General features: G+C 49.1%; 2 protein-coding genes and 1 long non-coding RNA gene across 6 annotated transcripts in view; 2 read left to right on the forward strand and 1 right to left on the reverse strand.

Annotated features, from left to right (window-relative positions):
• The window catches only part of LSG1 (large 60S subunit nuclear export GTPase 1), a 30,527-nt gene extending 29,360 nt beyond the window's left edge, over positions 1–1,167 (forward strand). The window contains exon 14 of the mRNA XM_037153410.2: positions 603–1,167. Within this exon, the coding sequence (XP_037009305.2) occupies positions 603–782 (180 nt within the window). The 3' untranslated portion in view covers positions 783–1,167. The remainder of the gene's footprint in view (positions 1–602) is intronic.
• An 8,921-nt stretch (positions 1,168–10,088) lies between these two features.
• LOC119055247 (uncharacterized) lies at positions 10,089–11,054 on the reverse strand. Its single transcript, XR_005083661.2, has 2 exons — positions 10,966–11,054; positions 10,089–10,785 (listed from the first exon to the last, which is right to left on the reverse strand). It is a non-coding gene; the product is annotated as an uncharacterized LOC119055247 (long non-coding RNA).
• The window catches only part of TMEM44 (transmembrane protein 44), a 30,040-nt gene continuing 22,890 nt past the window's right edge, over positions 10,782–17,931 (forward strand). For 3 of the 4 annotated variants that reach the window (XM_037153415.2, XM_037153417.2, XM_037153416.2), the window contains exons 1-5: positions 10,782–11,054; positions 13,598–13,724; positions 15,217–15,310; positions 16,443–16,609; positions 16,803–16,889. In XM_037153415.2, coding sequence (XP_037009310.2) covers positions 10,918–11,054; positions 13,598–13,724; positions 15,217–15,310; positions 16,443–16,609; positions 16,803–16,889 — 612 coding nt within the window. In that variant the 5' untranslated portion in view covers positions 10,782–10,917. Of the gene's footprint in view, positions 11,055–13,597; positions 13,725–14,918; positions 15,073–15,216; positions 15,311–16,442; positions 16,610–16,802; positions 16,890–17,931 lie in introns of those variants that run through there. The other variant, XM_053667253.1, reaches the window with a different exon arrangement.

The raw sequence follows: 17,931 nt of genomic DNA on the forward strand, positions 1-17,931 counted from the left end.
GTGCCATGTGAGAGGATCTGAACTTGATTCCCCCCCCCCCCTACAAGGAGCTGTCAGAGATTTGTGAGGACAGGAATGGAGTGATTATGATTAGAGAACTCTTGCAGAAATGAGTCTTGCCGTGGCCCGGTGAAAGCTAATGAGCACCTAGGTTAGAACAGTGGGAAGAGATGAACGAAATTCCAGAGACCAGGATCAACAGAACTTAGAGGCTCACTGACTATAATAGATAAGGAAGACAGAATGCGCCGTCTTGGCAGCTGGGTGGATTCCTATACCACTCACTAAAACGAAGAACAGAGAGTCAGTTTCTAGCTAAATGTAGACTGAGGCAGGTTGGGTTTCGACACCAAGACAGAGATTTCCAGGAAGTAGCTAGTTCTGTGATTCTCGGCACAGATAATTTTTGAGGCTGTGGAACTAAGCAAAGCTGAGGGAAAGAGAATGAACTGAACACACAGTACTGAAAACTTAGCATTTAATGGGGAGAAAGGACCAGGTAAAGAGATAGAAGTCCACTATCTTGGAGTTCTCTGTAAACAGTACTGTACGTATCTTCTAAAGGAGACCGCTGATAGCCCAATATTCTCTCTCGCTGTTAGGAAAATGTGAGAGCTCTGACCAGAGGCGTCCAGGCTGTGATGGGCTACAAGCCTGGGAGCGGCCTGGTGACCACAGCCACTGTGAACTCTGAGAGCGGCACTGGGAAGCCCTGGAAAAAACATGGCAACAGAAATAAAAAAGAGAAAAGTCGTAGACTCTACAAGCACCTGGATACATGAATGCAACAGAAATGGCGTCTTCCCTGTGCATCTGGAAAAGAGCAGAAGCTGCTTCTTGCCTGTGGTGCCTCAGACTGGGCCCTGCTCTGGTGGCGCCCAGCCCACCCAGCAGTCGGCGGCAGGACTGTGGAGCTCCTGGAGCAGCAGCTCGGCCTGCGGTAGACATCCGGGCCCCAGGAGCCGCCTCCTGTAGAGGGCTGGGTTTGGGGTGGGAGAACGAATGTGTGTGTTTATTCGGTAAACAGACACAAACTCGTGAGTTGGAAATTTTTTGAAAAGATATTAAAATTAAATTTCCAGATGTATATTTGTTTGTATAAACATACACACAAATGTATACTAATTTATAAGTTGGGGGTTTTTTTAACAGATAATTAAAATTAAATTGCCACTAACATGTTTTATTGGTTTATGTACATACACTGCCATTTGGACATTTCACATTCTTTATAGACAATTTTAATTTGCTAAAACCCAACTGGGTTTTTCGATGGATTCTGTTAGGCACGCCCTTTAGATTAATGATTCTCAACCTCACGCGTACTCAGCACACCCCTGGTAGGACAGGAGGCATATCAAGTCTTGGAATGGGGGCCGGCGTGTGGTTTGCTACAGCTGACCCTCAGGGAGCGAGAAGACAGGCGGTCAGCCTGTGTGTGCTTCAGGTGTAGGGATCCCTGATGTCCTTGGTACTTCCTTACGACCCTCAAGAGGACGACAAGGGCAGTTACCCTCTACAGTCACACTCCCTCTAACGTATTTATGGTGCACTGTGGCCGTTTAAGCCGCTGACTTCTTCACCTTTGACTCCGTTTTTCTGAGCCTTGTTCCCTTAACTGAGGTCATTACCTTGTTTTCTGTCACAGATGTTTGTGGAAATCTAATGGAAGTGATGGCTGCTCTCTCTAGACAAATGCACGTTCCCATATACACAACTTTGCAGAATAGAAGATTTACAGACCCCCTCCTCCAAAATTCAGCCATGAATTCACAGTTAAACCCTGCCTTGAAAGTGGGGTAGGGGTAGGTGGAGGTGGGCAAAGGGGGATGAATGCGGATGGAAAGAGACTGCCTGGGGCATTGGGCGCACAGTGCAGTGTGCGGATGCTGTTGGGTCGAATTGTACATTTGAAACCTGCAAGGTTCTGTGAATCAGTGTCACCCCAATCGATTCAATTTAAAAAGATACTTGAAAATGTGTTATATCTAGGGAGTGACAGAATTACGTGTATTTAACAAATACTTGCTGACTACCTACCATGTGACAGGAAGGTCAGTCCAAAAATGACGGCAGTGGGGCAGGGCGGTGAAGCAGGAAGGAGCACTGCAGGATGGAGCAAGGCCAGAGACAGGGCACGTGGGGCCTTAGAGCCTGGGAAGGGAGTCTGGGTGTTAGAGCAGTGTGTAAGCCAAGGGAGGGTTTGTGCAAGTGAGGAATGAGATGTGTTCCAATTCTTCATTTTATATCACGTTACTCCAGATCAAGGCTGAGGTAGACGTAGAGAATGCGAAGCTGGAGATGTTCTAAACTTGCGTTCCTTTGTCTAACAATTTGCGCCCATTCATTCCCTCATCTGAAAGAAGTGAGACCATCTAAAAAGCTCATGATGGAAAAAGAGCAAGCATTGGCACATGAAAACGTACTTCTGTTTACTGGAGAACAAACACACAGGCATGTAGCTGAAACTCATACAGAGTGGACAAAACGGGATTATTTAGAATGTTTTGTTCTAATGTAATGGTGAAAACATGAGACTTTAGAAAAAAATAATGTGCTTCCATGCATTTGATTATTCTTGTAACGAGTTTATTGAGATAATTTACACACCTTGCAAATTCACCAATTCCAAGTGTATACTATTCAGCGGTTTTTAGTGAATCCAGAGTTGTTCAGCCACCACCACAATTTTACACTATCGCCCCCCCAAAAATCCAGTGCCCTTTAGTAGTCAGTCCCCAGTCCTCTCATCCCCCAGCCCTCAGCAAGCACCCATCCAATTCACATAGAGATTTGTTCTACACATTTTACAAATGGAGCCACACGGTGACCCGTGACTACTTTTACTTAATTGAACATCTTCAAGGTCTGACTATATCACAGCATCTATCAGCACTTTATTTTTATTGCTGAGTAATATTTCATTGTATGTACATAGCACATTTTGCTTATCCACTTACCAGTTAATACACATTTGGGTTTCCATTTTTTTGTTATAATGAATAATGCTGCTGTGAACATTTATGTACAAGTTTTTGTGTGAACTCTTGGGTATACATCTAGGAGAGGAATTGCTGGGTAATTGGAGCTGCAATGTATTTAACCTCTTGAGCAGCTGCTAGACTGTTTTCCAAAGCGGCTGCACCATTATACATTTCCCAACAATAGGATATTGGGTTCTAATGTCTCCACATTATTGCCCTCTGTTGCAGCTGTCCTAGTTGGTAGGATGTGCGTGTGGTATCTCAGTGGTTTTGGTTTGCATCCCCTTCGTGACTAATGAGGTTGAGTGTCTTTTCATGTACTTATTGGCCACTTGCACATACATCTAATTTGGGGACTGGTCTACTCCGATTCTTTGCCCATTTTTAATTAGGTTATTTGTCTTTTTACTATTGAGTTGCAAAAGTTTTTCATACATTCTAATTAGAAGTCCCTTATCAGATATATAATTTGCAAATACTTTCTGCCATTCTATAGTAGGTTGTCTTTTCATTTTCTTGATAATGTCCTTTGAAGCACATTTTAATTTTAATTTGTTCAAGTACAGTTTTCTTTTACTCGCATCCCAGCCCACCCCCAGCCCCCCGTGATCCCCACCTCCCTCCCATTTCCACCCCCCTTAGTTTTTGTCCATGTGTCCTTTATACTTGTTCCTGTAAATCCTTCCCCTTTTCCCCTGAAATTCCCTCCCCTCTCCCCTCTGGTCACTGTCAGCCTATTCTTTATTTCAGTGTCTTTGGTTATATTTTGCTTGGTTTTTTGTTTTGTTGTTTAGGTTCCTGTTAAAGGCGAGATCATATGGTATTTGTCTTTCACCACCTGGCTTATTTCACTCAGCATAATGCTTTCCATTTCCAACCATGGTGTTGCAAAGGGTAGGAGCTCCTTTCTTTCTGCTGCATAGAATTCCATTGTGTAAATATACCATAATTTTGGGGGTCCATTTATTTACTGATGGGCACCTAGGTTGCTTCCAACTCTTGGCTATTGTAAATTGTACTGCTATGAACATTAGGGTGCATAGATTCTTTTGGATTGGTGTTTCAGGGTTCTTAGGATATAATCCTAGCAGTGGAATTGCTGGGTCAAAAGGGAGATTCATTTTTAGTCTTCTTAGAAAATTCCATACTGTTTTCCACAGTGGTTGTACCAGTCTGCAATCCCACCAACAATGAACTAGGGTCATTTTTAATGTTCGTGAAGTCCAAGTTTATATTTTTAATTTGGTTCCTTATTCTTTTGTTGTGTTTTTAAAGCTATTGCCACATCCAAGATTACTTATTACCCCTGTATTTTCTTCTAAGAGTTTTGTAGTTTTAGACCTTATATTTAGGTCTGATCCATTTTGAGGTAATTTTTGTACATGGTGTAAGGTAGGAAATGGACTGACTTCATTTTTTTGCTTGTAGCTATCCAGTAGTCCAACACTTTGTTGAAAAGACTAGTCTTTCCCCATTGTGTTGTTCTGGTGCCCTTGTTGAAAATCTAATGTAAATGTGAAGGTATATTTCTGGATGTCTGTCTGCCTTTGATATTGAACGTCCATGAACGAGAAACAGTTGTGCGGAGTAGTATCTTTCTAACAACTATTACTGGTAAGAGATGTCCGTGTAGTCGCCCCGCCCAGCTCTGCTTCCAGTTCACCGGCAGCCCTGTGGCCCCCCTTCCAGTGCATGCCGCTGTTTGCTGCTTTCCTGCCCCACAGAAATGTGCTGAGCTTGCACGTAGAGCTGTCCCCAAGGGCTGGGGATTAACACCCCCAGAGCAACCCCCAAATGGTGAGGGATGGGGGCTGGTTGGGAAGTACCCCAGCTTCCCCATCACTCTGTGCACATCCTGCACGGTCCTCACTAAATCCTAAGTGGAATTGAGCCCCACTTGCCCTAAGCTAAAACCATCTCATGAACTCACCCTTCCTTGCCTTTCTCCCATCCCTGTCTCACCTTCTGCACGCCCTCACTTCTAATTCATGGAATTATCTCCTAAATTAACTAACCGAACTACAGTCCTTTCCTTAGAGTCCGAGGAACCCAAAGTAGGACACCCTGAAAGGATCTTCTGCCCAGAATGTTTTCCTAAGCCTCCTGTGTGTTTATTTTAAAGTATTCCCAACCTTGTTCAGCATAGTACTTTATCTAGACTTACAAATTGCAATTACTGCTCTATTGTTCTGACATTTTCCCTGAGCACTTTTATTACAAGAAATATACCACCCATTTAAAGTATAACCTGCTATATAGCTGTCATCTGTTTACATCTTGGGAAATTAGACGGAAGTTGAAGTTTTGACAAGAAGCCAATAGCAACATGTTTTCTTGATGGGCAACATGGAAAACTCAGCAGCAAGCCAGAAGTCTGCTTACTGTCCCCTGTTCCCACAGCCTTGCCCTTCGTCAGTCTGTGGGGAGGGAGGAAATTCAAAATTTCCCCCCTGAATAATCTCCACTGTTTGTCTTGTGTGTTCAGTTGGTGAGTTTCAATTTCACCTTTTTTGTGGTTTTGGAACTTTTCAAAATAAAAAAATTGGGGACTGTGAGGTCGTAAGAGAAGAGAATTAAATATTATCACAAGGGCTCAGAGTCATTCAGACAAGCCAGAATTGTACTGGGAGACCAGAACCAAATTGTGACCACAGGGAACAGAAACATGGCTTCTGTCTTTCCTCCGCCTTCGCTGGCTTGTGGGGAGCGGGATTATCCAGCTCTCAAACTGGCCTGTAGGAACTTTGTAGGACGCTGATTTCTTTCTGAATTGTAATGGGAAGTTACATTTCTCGTTAGTAATTATTTCAATGCAAATATTCAAGAACTGCATTCTACTTAGTTGGCTCTTTAAAAGTGAATTGCCTTGCTGTTTGCCAGTATTCATTGAGATTTACCTCTTTAAAAAGGCAGGGCTTTCCTTGTTACATCTGTTAGTTTCTCGTTCCTGCCTCACTTCTGAGCCTCATGAAGCAAGTGACTTTCAGTAATCAGATGTTATTAATGAAGAACTTGAGAGAAAATAAGTTAAAAAAAACACCTCACAAGATCATGAACTGTATTGACGATGGAGCTTTAATTTTTTTTTTTTTACCCTCATCCAAATCCAAGGACAATTTTTTTTCTCATTGCTTTTAGGGAGAGAGGAAGGGGGAGAGAGAACCATTGATCAACTGCCCCCCTCCATTCACCCAGAAGACCTGGGACTGAACCCACACCCTTCAGTTACTGGACAATGCTCCAACTGAGCCACACCAGCCAGGGCCAGATGACAGATTTTTAAATAGATCCCAGGACCCAGTAGTCCTACACCTGCTTTAATCACCACACTGCAGCATGTCTACAATAGGACTAAGATTTGAAAATGCCATTATTTCAAAATGCATTCTCTTAGAATTGATTTCTCTACATTTACAGCAGCTAAATCAAACTGATGGGAGTTTTTTTAATGTCATTTTGTGAGGAGCAGCCATGAGCCCTTCCTCTACAGAATACGCTTCATGAACATTGGCAGGAGGCAACGTCCTCAAAAGAGAAAGCTTGTTGAGCTGCTGGCCCGTCTCCCGAGGTAGCTGGGATTCACGGCCACGACTGGCTGCCCACTCGAGGGACTGGCTGCAGCCCACCCTTCAGGACAATGCCCTTGGGAGCAGTGCCTCTGCCAACAGGAAATGCCTCCTTGCGGGGAGAACATGTGTTATGATCCACTTGTTAGTTTTTCTTTTCGGCAAACTGGGGACCTTGGCCAAAAAACATTAGCTTGTGGGCGAGGCAGCTGCCAGACCTCGGGAGAGCCTGGAAACGGAACTGATTTACTTCCTGAGGACCAACCCTGCGGAGAGCCCTCTGGGACGTACTGGGAGGGGTCCGACTGGCAGGGAGGGTGTTGGTCAGAATACCTAATCCTAAGTGTTCCCTGCAGCCTCACGCCTGGCTGCTGAAGGCCTCTCTCACTTCATCTCCTACCCTCTGCTGCTTGCCGGTGGCCACAGGCCACACTCTTCAAAGCCCAGTTCCTGAATTTCTCAAAAGCCTTCCCCAACATGCCCACACACACAACATTAGGTGTCACCAAAGCAGTGTAAACATGCTCCTACTACAGTACATGACAGATTAATATGAACTGTTTCAAACTATTTGTTCAGTAAATATTATCCTACTAAGGATCATGCACTGAGCGAGGAGCTGGGGATACGGTGTGAACTGAACAGCCCTGGCTGCAGGGTGCTCACAGCCTGGTCGAAGGGCACTGCTTGCCCTGCCGGGAGAGGTGTCCCAGCAGAGGAGGAGTGCGGACACAGGCACTTGTGCCCCAACGGGACCGGGACACCCAGTCAGCCTGCAGAGGGACGGCTGTCAGCCGAGTAGCCTTGGGAAGGAGAAATTACAAGTTCGGTTTTAGACGTGTTCCATCAGACGTGTGAGAGGAAATGTCAAGTAGGCAGCTGCACTTGTGAGTCTAAAAGTTTGGGGGCGGGGGCGGTCTGACCTGGAGACACTCACTTGGGGGGCACAGGGGCAGGGACCGTATTTAAAGCCAGAAGACCAGATGCTTCCGGCATCTGGGAGAGAAGAGAATAGAACCAAGAACTGGGCCCTCTGTCTCCACCATTAGCTGATCTTTCTCTTCACATTATCTTGAACCACTTTCCGTTTTAGTGGCTCTAAGGCTCTTCCTGGGGAAGACAATAACAATAATAAGCTGTCCTCCTGACGTGTGCCAGGGGCTCTGTCCGCAGGGTTTCTTGTAACCACAGTAACTCCAAGGTGGGTGCTGTCACCCTCACGTACAGGCGAGGACAGCCAGGTGCAGAGAGGACCAGAGCTTTGGCGCCGAGTCACAGCTGCTGGGAGGCAGAGCGTGAACCCAGCAGGTGGGGATTTTGGACTGTGCGTATTGGTTGTTGGCAGACTATGGGAAACGTGGCTTTTACATATATTTTTTCCTTTTAACTCTTTAATCTTGTCTTAGTTGGCATTCATTTTATATCACTTAATTGTAATCCTTTTATCATTTTAATTTTGGGCCCTTTTGTTTAATAAGGTATTTTACCTTTATTTGGTTGATTGCTTGTTTAATGTCTCCTTCCTCCACTGAACTCACTGGAAGGTCCACAAAGGTAGGGACCTCGTCTGTCTTTCTCAACAAAGTGTCCCCAGCGCACAGCACAACGCCGGACATACAGTGTTTCATTTCTCTTGTGAGTGGTCATAACTTTTAAAAATGGGTAAGCCGGTAAAATAATGTAGCCACTTTAGAAAACAGTCCCGCAGTTCCTCAGAACCTTACACAGGGTTACCATGGGACCCAGCAATTCCTCTCCCAGGAATGTGCCCAAGAGAATGCAAAACCTTTGTCCACACAAAAACTCGTACGTGAATGTTCACAGCAGCATTATTCATTATAACCAAGATGTGAGAACACCTGAACGTCCATCAACTGATAAATGGACAAATAAAATGTGCTACCCCCAAGCAATGGATTACTATTCAGCCATACAAAGGAATGAAGTGTGATATCAGCGGCAACGGAGATGAAACTTTAAGAATTAACACTAAGTCAGTCACAAAAAGCTTACCTATTGGATCCTTCCATTTATAAGGAACGTCCTGTAGAGGGAAATCCATAAAGACAGGGGTAGACCTGTGGTTGCCCGGGGCTGGGGACGCCACAGGGAGTGGGCAGTAACCGCTGGTGGTCCTGGGTTTGTTGGCAGATGAGGAAAGATGTTCTAAAACTAGATCCTGGCTATGTCCACACGGCTCCATGGATATACTAAAAACTGCTGAATTGTATGGTTTAAAAGGGTGAATTTTATTTGAGAAATTAACATCTTCACAGCAACCTTGAAAATGCTTCTTATTTGTTCTTTTTTCTTCAAGAATGAACACTTTTTGGGTTTTGTTTTATCATTATTTTTTTAATCCTCACTCGAGGATATGTTTAGGGAGGAAGAGAGGGAGGGAGGGAGGCAGGCATGGGTGTGAGGGGGAAGACATTGGTTGGTTGCCTCCCGTTGGTGCGGGCGGCAACCCAGTCCGGGCGGACTGGGGACTGAACCAGAGACCTGGATATGTGCCCTGGCCTTTTGGTGTACAGGACAATGCTCCAATGAACAGATCCATTGGTCAGGGCTTTAGTTTTCATCATATAGATCAGATACACTTATTAATTTTATTGCTGGAAATTTTATATTTTAATAGTATTTAAATATGATATTTTTCTTTATTTTTAACTGGTTTTGCTGATATACTGTAAAACTATTGTTATAGCTGACCAGTTTTTAAATTGGTTTTCTCAAATTGTACAGAGAAATACTCACACCATCTGAAAATGATTTGTTTTTGTAAGTGAACTTGTAGCTCTTTTTGTTTGCTTTCCTCTCTAGTTGTTGCCTCACTGTACACCCTCCAACAGTGTTGTCTGACCCATGGCCCACTGGACCCAGCACCATGAGTTTGGAAAGTGTTAGGTACTTTATCTTCCTGTCATAGAGTCGCAAGTTATACTGGAGAACATTAAAAGTTGTATGGTAAAGAAACCTAGCTAAACTTACTTAACCTGCATCACTAGTGTACTGGTGTCCCCGAAACATCCATTACTGCACCACAGGGCAACAGGTCTCAGTCTCAAATATCCCCATCCCACAAACTGTCCTGTTAGCCTTTCCCAGCTATCAATTCTACAGTCCTGGCGGCTTGTAAAACCTGGGTTCATGGATCAAAGTTAGAGTAACTCTGGACAACTTCCAAACAGTGTTGAAAATGGTTGTGATACCAAAACATCTTTTGCCCTGACTGGTGTGGTTTGTTGAGTTGGGCTTCGTCCTAGAGACTGAAGGGTCAAGGGTTGGGTTCCAGGTCAGGGCATGGGCCTGGGTTATGGGCCAGGTGCCCGGTAGGGTGTGTGAAGCAACCAATTGATGTTTCTCCCTCTCTTCCTTCTCTCTAAAAATAAATTTTTAACAATCTTTTAAAAAAACTAAGTGAAAAGGTGAATTTTATGATATATGAAGAAATTCTCAATAAAGCTGCTATTTTCAGAAATAAAAAATGACACAGGCATGTTTTTCTTTAAGAGAATGTACTAAAATCAACAGGAAATTTAAACATTATGACAACAGTTTATTTTCAGGAAAAACAGCCCTGTGTGCCTCAAAGTGTGGCGGTGTGGCTGGACAAAAAGAGGCAACTGGGGTAGCTGTCCATTAATAAGCCTGGCTTGGGCGACTGCGTGGGGCAGAGGGTGCCATCCCGGGTTCACAAAAGAAAGACGATGGAGAGGGATTTGTTCACCAGCGCATTTGTCTCCTCCCCCCACACCTTTGTGTTGCAGCCTTTTAACCACCGGGACTACGCTCCGCTCACCTCACCTCGGGATCCCCAGCACGCAGGAGCTTCGCCAGGCTCGAAGTGTGCATTGTTCGGCCCAGAAAATGTGGTGCCTTGAAGAACAGACAAAGTGCCTTACAGTGACCCATCAGCTCACTGCATTCCGCTCACGCCGAGGGTTTGGGGGGCTGGGTGGCAGCGAAGGGGGCTGCGGAGCCGCGTGGCTATTGCTCTCAGGGGTGGGGGCTGCAGCCTTTGTGCGGACGCTGCTCCCGGCTCCCGCCGCTGGGGGGCGGCCTCCGGCCCGCGGACCCCCGACAATAGCGCCAGGGGTGGGGAGCCGCCCGGTCCCGGAAACTTTAACCTCGAGTCTTGGCCGCCGCCGCCAGCTCCCGGGAGCAGCAGAACTGGACGTGCCCTTCTCCCGCACGCAGTCGGTCGCGGCTCCAGAGGGCCGCTGCAGCGGAACCTGACCCAGAGAAGGGGCGAGGGGCGGCAGAGCTCGGGGCTGCCCGCGGCCTGGGGGGGGACTGCGCACGGGTCCCCGGCCACGCGGGGGGTGGGGGGGCTCCCGCGCTGGACCCGCAGAGCTGAGCTTGCCATGGAGGAGGCACCCAGCCCCGCACCCGCGCTTTGGGACTGGGACTACCTGGACCGCTGCTTTGCCCACCACCGCGTCTGCATCTCCTTTGGCCTGTGGATCTGCGCCTGCTGCTGCTGGATCGCCGCCCACGCACTGTAATGGGGACCGGGACCTGGCGTCGCCAGGGCGGGGCGGGGCAACTGCCAGGGGCAGTGGGGGGCCGGGTGGGGGGGTGAAGCTACCCTTCAACCCCACCCCACCCCCCAAGTCCCAGTTGGAAACCCAGAGGGGAGGGGGCAGAAAGGGAGATTGCAGGAGGTAGCACAGTTCCAGGACTGAAACTAACAGATCGCTGTAGACTGAAGTCAGGCTACTTCTTTCCGGGTAATACGCACAGGGAGGCTGGGCCACAGGAGGAGGCTGGGAGGTGCAGTGGGCAGGGCTCTGGACTGGACGCCTCCAGTCCTGGGTTCTGTTGTCACCCTTTCCCCAAGGACTAGAGGTGTACATACGTCGGGCAAGCTATAAAACCTAACGTAAATGGGGATGATAACTCTTGGTACTGAACAGAGGATTAAAAGTTAGCACCGATAAAGCACTTAGTTAAGTGCTCATTAAATATCAGTACTATTGCTCCAGCTCTGCCACCAACCCTTGGCAGAGGGCGAGGACCTTGAACAAGTCTCTTGATGTTTCTGGCCTCAATTTCCCAAGGCCCTCTTAACTGGGAAATGGGGAAGGGTTGATCTGACTCTGGCGGCAGAGTTTGCCCTGCTCTGTCAGCACCTGAAGCAGTTTGGTCAAAACGCCACCATAACCTGGGTGAAATCTGGCTAACGGTGGCCTCCAGTTCTTCAGCCACCCTGTCCCAAGCTGGGTGGATCCTGCCACCCAAGTATACCCTGGCAGAGGGGAAAGGACCAGCACCCCCAGGAGACTGGCACTGCCACACCTTAGGCACCCAGTAGGTGTCCCCTCAGACACTTGATAGCAATAGCGATTCTCAGCCCTGCTGCTCAGTGACAGCAATAGGGCTAAAATGACACTCGTGGTGCATTCACTAACTCGTTTAATCCCTGCCACAGCCTCGGGAGGTAGGGACTGTAATCACCCCCATTTAGATCAGGAAGCCCCAGGTTCTGGCAGGTTAACGAACTTGCCCAAGTGAATGGAAAGAACTGAAACCCGCAATCCTATTGGAAAAGGGCAGGCCCGTGAGGATTAAAGTAGCCGGACCAGAAGCGGAAACTGCAGAGGCGCTTTGCATGCATTAGCTCGTGTGTTCCCCACGGCCACCCTCAGGTCCGCATGACAGGCAGTTTACCGACCTGCAAACCAAGGTTCGGCGAGCGTGGGGAATTCTCTGCAATGCCCAGCCAGTCCGTCTGAGAGCAGAGCTTCAGCTTTCTCACCTGCCTCAGGTCTGGACCCACTGTTGTTTTTAGGACTTCACTGTCCCTGAACTTTCATTTATCTCGAGGGATTATGTCTCCTCCCAGCTGTGTGTGAGCTGGGTTCGGGTCAGTCAGCCCGGCATCCCTAACCCCCGAGAGCCGGAAAATGACTACGCAGCCGCAGGGTCCATACAGAACGAAGCCTCCATGAAGCCAGAAGGCCCACGGTTAACTCCCCTCTCACCATAGCCTCAGTTTCCTCTGCTTTCAAATGGAAGGTTTGAGATCAATTATCCCTAATCTGGGTCTAACTCAGAGTTTCTAATTTAGAGTTTTCACTCCTAGACTTTCACTCCTAGGAGCCCAGGGACCAAATTAAAGGTTGATCCTCCTACTGGGAGCTTCAGGCTTCCCCTGGCAGGTCAGGGATGTTTGGGAACCTAGTATCTTCCATCCGCATCCATTATCCCCAAGGCCTGAAGCTCAGAACCAGCCAAATGGTCCTAAGGATGTGGAGTAAGTACCACCCTGCGAGTCCTAAGAATGAGGAAATGAAACCAGAGCTACAATTGTGCTTTGGTTTCTCCCTAGAAATGTAGTGGGGAAACATCTAGAACAAAGTGTTTCTGAGATCCAGTCAGTGACACTGACAGAGACCTCTGGCCCCTTCCTGCATGTTCTGCCTTTCTGAACTTGTGTGGGGTGCAGGCAGTGGAGGCGATAAGGGAAATAACCCAGCAAGTTGTGTCTGGTTAGCCCAGAGTTCCACGGCATCTTCTAGGAGTTGTGCTAACTCCCTGTGTAAAGCACATGTACCCAGAATGAAATCAGCTTGGATGTTGGCCAGCAGAAGCCTGGCCACGCTGTTACACAGATGGCACAGATGGATTAGAAGGATTTCACTTTAATTTCAGAGAAACAAGTTGTCTTTTTATATTCAGGCAATTAATTCTGCTCTGTAGTAAACTGCTGTGATTGGCTTACTTTTATAACCCTCCTGTTTCCTTTCATGAAATGAAACCTCACAGCTAGTAGTTTGTCAGCACCAAAAAGGTGGTCATGAACTTGAGTTGGCCAGATTTGTGGGAGGGAAGAAATTCCTCTTCATTAAGAGAGGTGGGTCAAGGAGCCATCTGATCCTTTCTTTTTCAACCCATAAACTAAGTTCAAAAACACCGCAGAATACCTGGGGGAGAGGGTGCTTCGGAAGGACACACAGTCACAGTTGTCTTGTTCAGACCCTCGTGTGGGAGCCCAGACTTGCAGCTGCCATGTTTTGTCCACACCCCTCCCTGTCCCCACAGGCTTCTCTATCTGACATGCGCAAAGAGATCCGGACAGGCCCAGTCGGCGCTGTGTGCTGCATGCTGCCTCCTGACCAGCCTGTGTGACGCGGTTGGGGCGATTCTGGCCAGGCAGCTCACGATCCAGGTGTGTCCGGCTTACAGCTGACCATGACTTCTGTCTTGTGCCCTCCCCGTGTGAGGCACAATTTGCCTCCCCTTTGGCTTGTGTTCTTGTTGGTCTTTCTGCCCACCTCCAATGCTCATGTCTGGACAGCCACGTGGCTCCCTGATCACCTCCAAGTCTCGGCTCAGAAGCCACCTTCTCAGTAAGGCATCCCCTGACTTTCCTCTCCACCACACACACCCTCGTCCTGCTTTATTGTTTTTTTCCATGGCTTACTCCCCATACACCATCTGCTTTACCTACTGAGTGTGTTTATTGCTTATTGTGTTTAACTCCTACTAGCATGTCAGCACCACAGGAGCAAAAACTTGTATTCACTACCGTATCCCCATCATTTAAAATAGCAGCTGGCACATAGTAGATGCTCAATAAATAGTGATTGTTGGTGCTTTGTTTTTAGAGCCCAGACCTTGGCCCAGCTCATGCAGGGGTGCCTGAATCCTTTCCCAGGTGGTGATGAGAAGCAATTTTAATTTTTCTCAACATCTAGGCCCTCCAACAAACCTGTATAAGAGAGGTCTGTCCCAAAACATTTATCCCAAGAAAAACCTGTGGGCTTCCCTGCAGGGCCGCCTCGTAGGGCTGCTCCTGACCTTTTGCCCACCCAGTTGGACATGAAGGAGGACAGCTTAGTAATCAGGACACAGACTGAGGGAGTTCTTGACCCTGCTTTGAGCAGTATTGTCTCAGAAACAGATCACCTTTCATTTGGGGTGCCCATTCCCATCAGGAGATGGAGAGTAATGAGGCCCAGCTGCAGTCCAGTAATAACAGCTGGCACTTATTAAATACTGCACTGCGTACTTAGCACTAAGGGCTTTTTGTATATTAACTCAGTGGACCCTCAAATCATTCTGACATGAGTGCTCTTATCCCTGTTGTACACGCGTGGAAACCGATGCAAAGAGAGGTTAACTAACTTCGCTAAGTTGCAGCGCCAGGAGTCAAACTCCAAACACATGCTCGTAGCACTGACCACACTGCCCTGGTTGCCAGTGCATTTCCAGGTGGGTGCATTGTCCTTTGCTCCAGGGGCTGGACCAGTCTCTTCCCACGTACTGACTCGCGTAATCTGCTCTCGTGGTGAGGGAGGCACTGTTGTTCTCCATGTTTTGCAGATGAGGAAACTGAGGCCCAGAGGTCAGTGGCTTGGCCGAAGTTACACAGTAGGGATTTCACCACGTGGTGGAGAGAGTGTGGAATAGGAAGCAGAGGGCTAGGTTTCCAGCCCATCTCCGCTGATGGGCGGCTTCATTACTTGAGATGAATCATTTAAGCATCCACCCAGCTCCTTACCTGTCAGATGGAGGTGATCTCAACCTTTCTCGGGGCTGGGAGGCGTCCCTGGAAGCACTAGTCAGTGGACCATGTGTGGCAGAGGAGATCCAGGATGAGAGGTGCTGCAGTTGCTGAAAAAGGTCTGAACATGAAGACTCTTTCCATTTGCTCCCAGGTATTCACTGGTGCCTACCTAGCGGCTGTTGACTTGATGAACTTTGTGTTCATTCTGTTCCCACTCTGTGGCTCCAAATTCAAGTCTAATTTGGGTGAGTGTGTGGCCATCTGTTCCTGTCTTCATTCAGACTCTCATTCATCAGCACACTGAGTGCCTACGCCTTGCCCCGCCCCAGCTGGACCCCTGCCAGGCACAGACGAATGACCAGCCAGAGGAGGGAGACAGGGCCCGAAGCAGTCCTTAGAGCTGCCAGTGAGGAGGTGTGCACACACCCACCATGGGCACCGGGGGGAGGGAAGGGGCTGCAGGTGTCAGGGAAGGCAGTGACGCTGGAACTGGGACTGCAGGCAAGGGCGAAAAGACAGTGTGAGCAAAGGCTGGGCAGAGAGGGGGTGTCCAGCTTTGGGAATGAACAGTGACACCCCAGGATGCATATCCGGTGGGGGTGGGGGGCACTGAAGCCCTACAGCTTCCAGAAATGGATGCCAGGAAGGGGCATGGGTCACGCAGAGCGGGGGAGGCTCTGCCTGGTGTGGCCCATGATGAGTGGTCAAGCTGTGGGACAGGCGCATTCCTGAGAAGGGGCGGCAGTGCGGTTGGACCCTCGTCCAAAGGGAGACGCACGCATGGTGGGTGATGTGAGATGCCCTCAGCTGCTCAGTGCTGCACAGAGAGGGAGCGTTCTTAGGATTGTTCAGGGGAGCGTCTGTCTTACATTTCAAGGGGACTTTGAAGGACAACGCTCCTTGTCCCTCTCAGTTTGTGTCCCGGCACAAACATGTTCCCTCATTGATGCCTTCACCAGGCTTGTGCCAGTTCTGCTCTGAGCCAGGCTCTGACGAGACTGTGGGACCGGCCAGGGCACGGCGCCTGCCCTCAGAGGGCCCCAGCCCAGGAGAGGCGGCCCTGCGCAGTCAGCTACATGCACATGATAAGGGAAACATCATCCTGCCTTGAACATGAACTTTGGAAGAGGGCTGAGGAAGGAGAGAGTGCCAGTTGTGTGTGTGTGTGTGTGTGTGTGTGTGTGTGTGTGTGTGGGGGGGGTTGGGTGATGGGGAGGAAGGACTCCTTCACAGAGGTGGCACAACCTTGAAGGGGTGGGAGGATCTGGCCAGGAGAACAACATGGGTGTGTGTCCCGGCATCAGGGCTGGACCAACACCAGTTCTCCCCAGCCTGTCAGGTCCTCAGGAACTGAGGGGATTTTGGTGTCTTTTGCAGGTCACAGCTCCCAGGAGAGGAAGAGGAGGCAGCAGCTCAGGGCCAGTGTATTTGCCCTGACGCTGCCACTGAGCCTGGGCCCCTGCTGGGCTCTCTGGGCTGCTGTCCCAAAGGCTTCAGGCCTTGTCCATGGGCCACAGCGGAGGCTGCTGGGAAGCCTGCTGCAGGTGAGGCTGGGCTAGCTGGGGGCACGTGGCGGGGGTGCAGGTCCCTTCCCTCCGCGGGTCCCAACACATGCCTCGGGGGTGGGGGTGAGCAGGGTTAGCCTTGGTTGGGAGGACCCTCCTAAAGGGAGAAAAGGACGGGTCTGGAGTACAGACGGTCTCCTCGGAGCACTGAGTGTGACACTTGTTCCTGCAGGACAACACCGAAGTTTTTGGCTACCTGCTGGGTGGCATCGCAGCCTTTGGCTCCTGGGCGTCCCGGATCCCCTTTCTCTCCAGAATCGTGAGGCTGGGGCTGGGGCTGGGGCTGGGGTGGTGGGCCACCGTGGCAGGTTTTAGGGCATCTGGGAGCCTCGTCAAAGCTCCAGGTCACCGGGACAGAGAGGCGGTGCTACGCCGTGTGTGTGTGTGTGTGTGTGTGTGTGTGTGTGTGTGTGTGGTGGGGGGTGCGTAGGAGGCTGGCCCAGGAGCAGTCCTGAGACCTGGGGAACCCACTGCATCCTCTCAGCAGTCACAGCAAGTGAAAAGCAGGCTCTTGGGAAAAAGCCACCAGGGTTGGACCAACAAACACCCTGTTAGGCCAAGAGTAGGTTTCAGAGGGTAGAGTCAATGGAGCTCCTGGGGTCCTGTGTGTGCGAGAGCATCTCACTTGCAGGTATCTCAGGCATCTGTGGTGAGGGAAGACCTGTGCTGGCCAGTCCCAGGGGGATACAGATATGACTTGAGACACTGTGCTTGCCCTTGGGAAGCCCACAGCCTCACAAAAGACACAGAACTGCAAAGTAGGATCATTTAATGCCCTAAGAAATATAGCCTCAAGTGTTTGGGGTTTCAGAAGAGGGAGAGAAGGCTCCTACACTATTCAGATGAGTGAGGCTGAAAACTGTTTACACTGTCAGGCCGGTGGGCGCTGGGGAGGCCTCGGGTTGTCTCCGAAGGGAAGGTAGGATTTGAAGAGGCAGAGGCGAGGGAGAGAAGAGAGCACGGGGAAGCCACCAAGGCAAGAAAGAGCAAGATACCATGGACGCGTGCACACGTGTGCTTCCAGAGGACCTTGCTGAGGGAATAACGGCCAGCCTAACGCTGGAAACAAGATGAGCCTATCCTCACATCTAGAAAATTCACCTGCCCAAGAGCCTCGTTTAATAGCAGTTCCAGAACAGACTCCGGGAGTGCCAGTTGCTCAGTCGATCATCCGTGGGAAGCCGCAGCCTATGCTGTGTTGGCCAGAAACCCCACAGGACACTGGGTCTCATAAGCAAAGGTTCTCTCTGCAGATCAAGGGAGGGTAGAGTAAGAAGCACTGCTCTCCCTGCAGGGACCCC

The sequence above is a fragment of the Artibeus jamaicensis genome, unplaced genomic scaffold (assembly GCF_021234435.1).
Source record: "Artibeus jamaicensis isolate MK-2021 breed Jamaican fruit bat unplaced genomic scaffold, CSHL_Jam_final contig_466, whole genome shotgun sequence".
Lineage (NCBI taxonomy): Eukaryota > Metazoa > Chordata > Mammalia > Chiroptera > Phyllostomidae > Artibeus > Artibeus jamaicensis.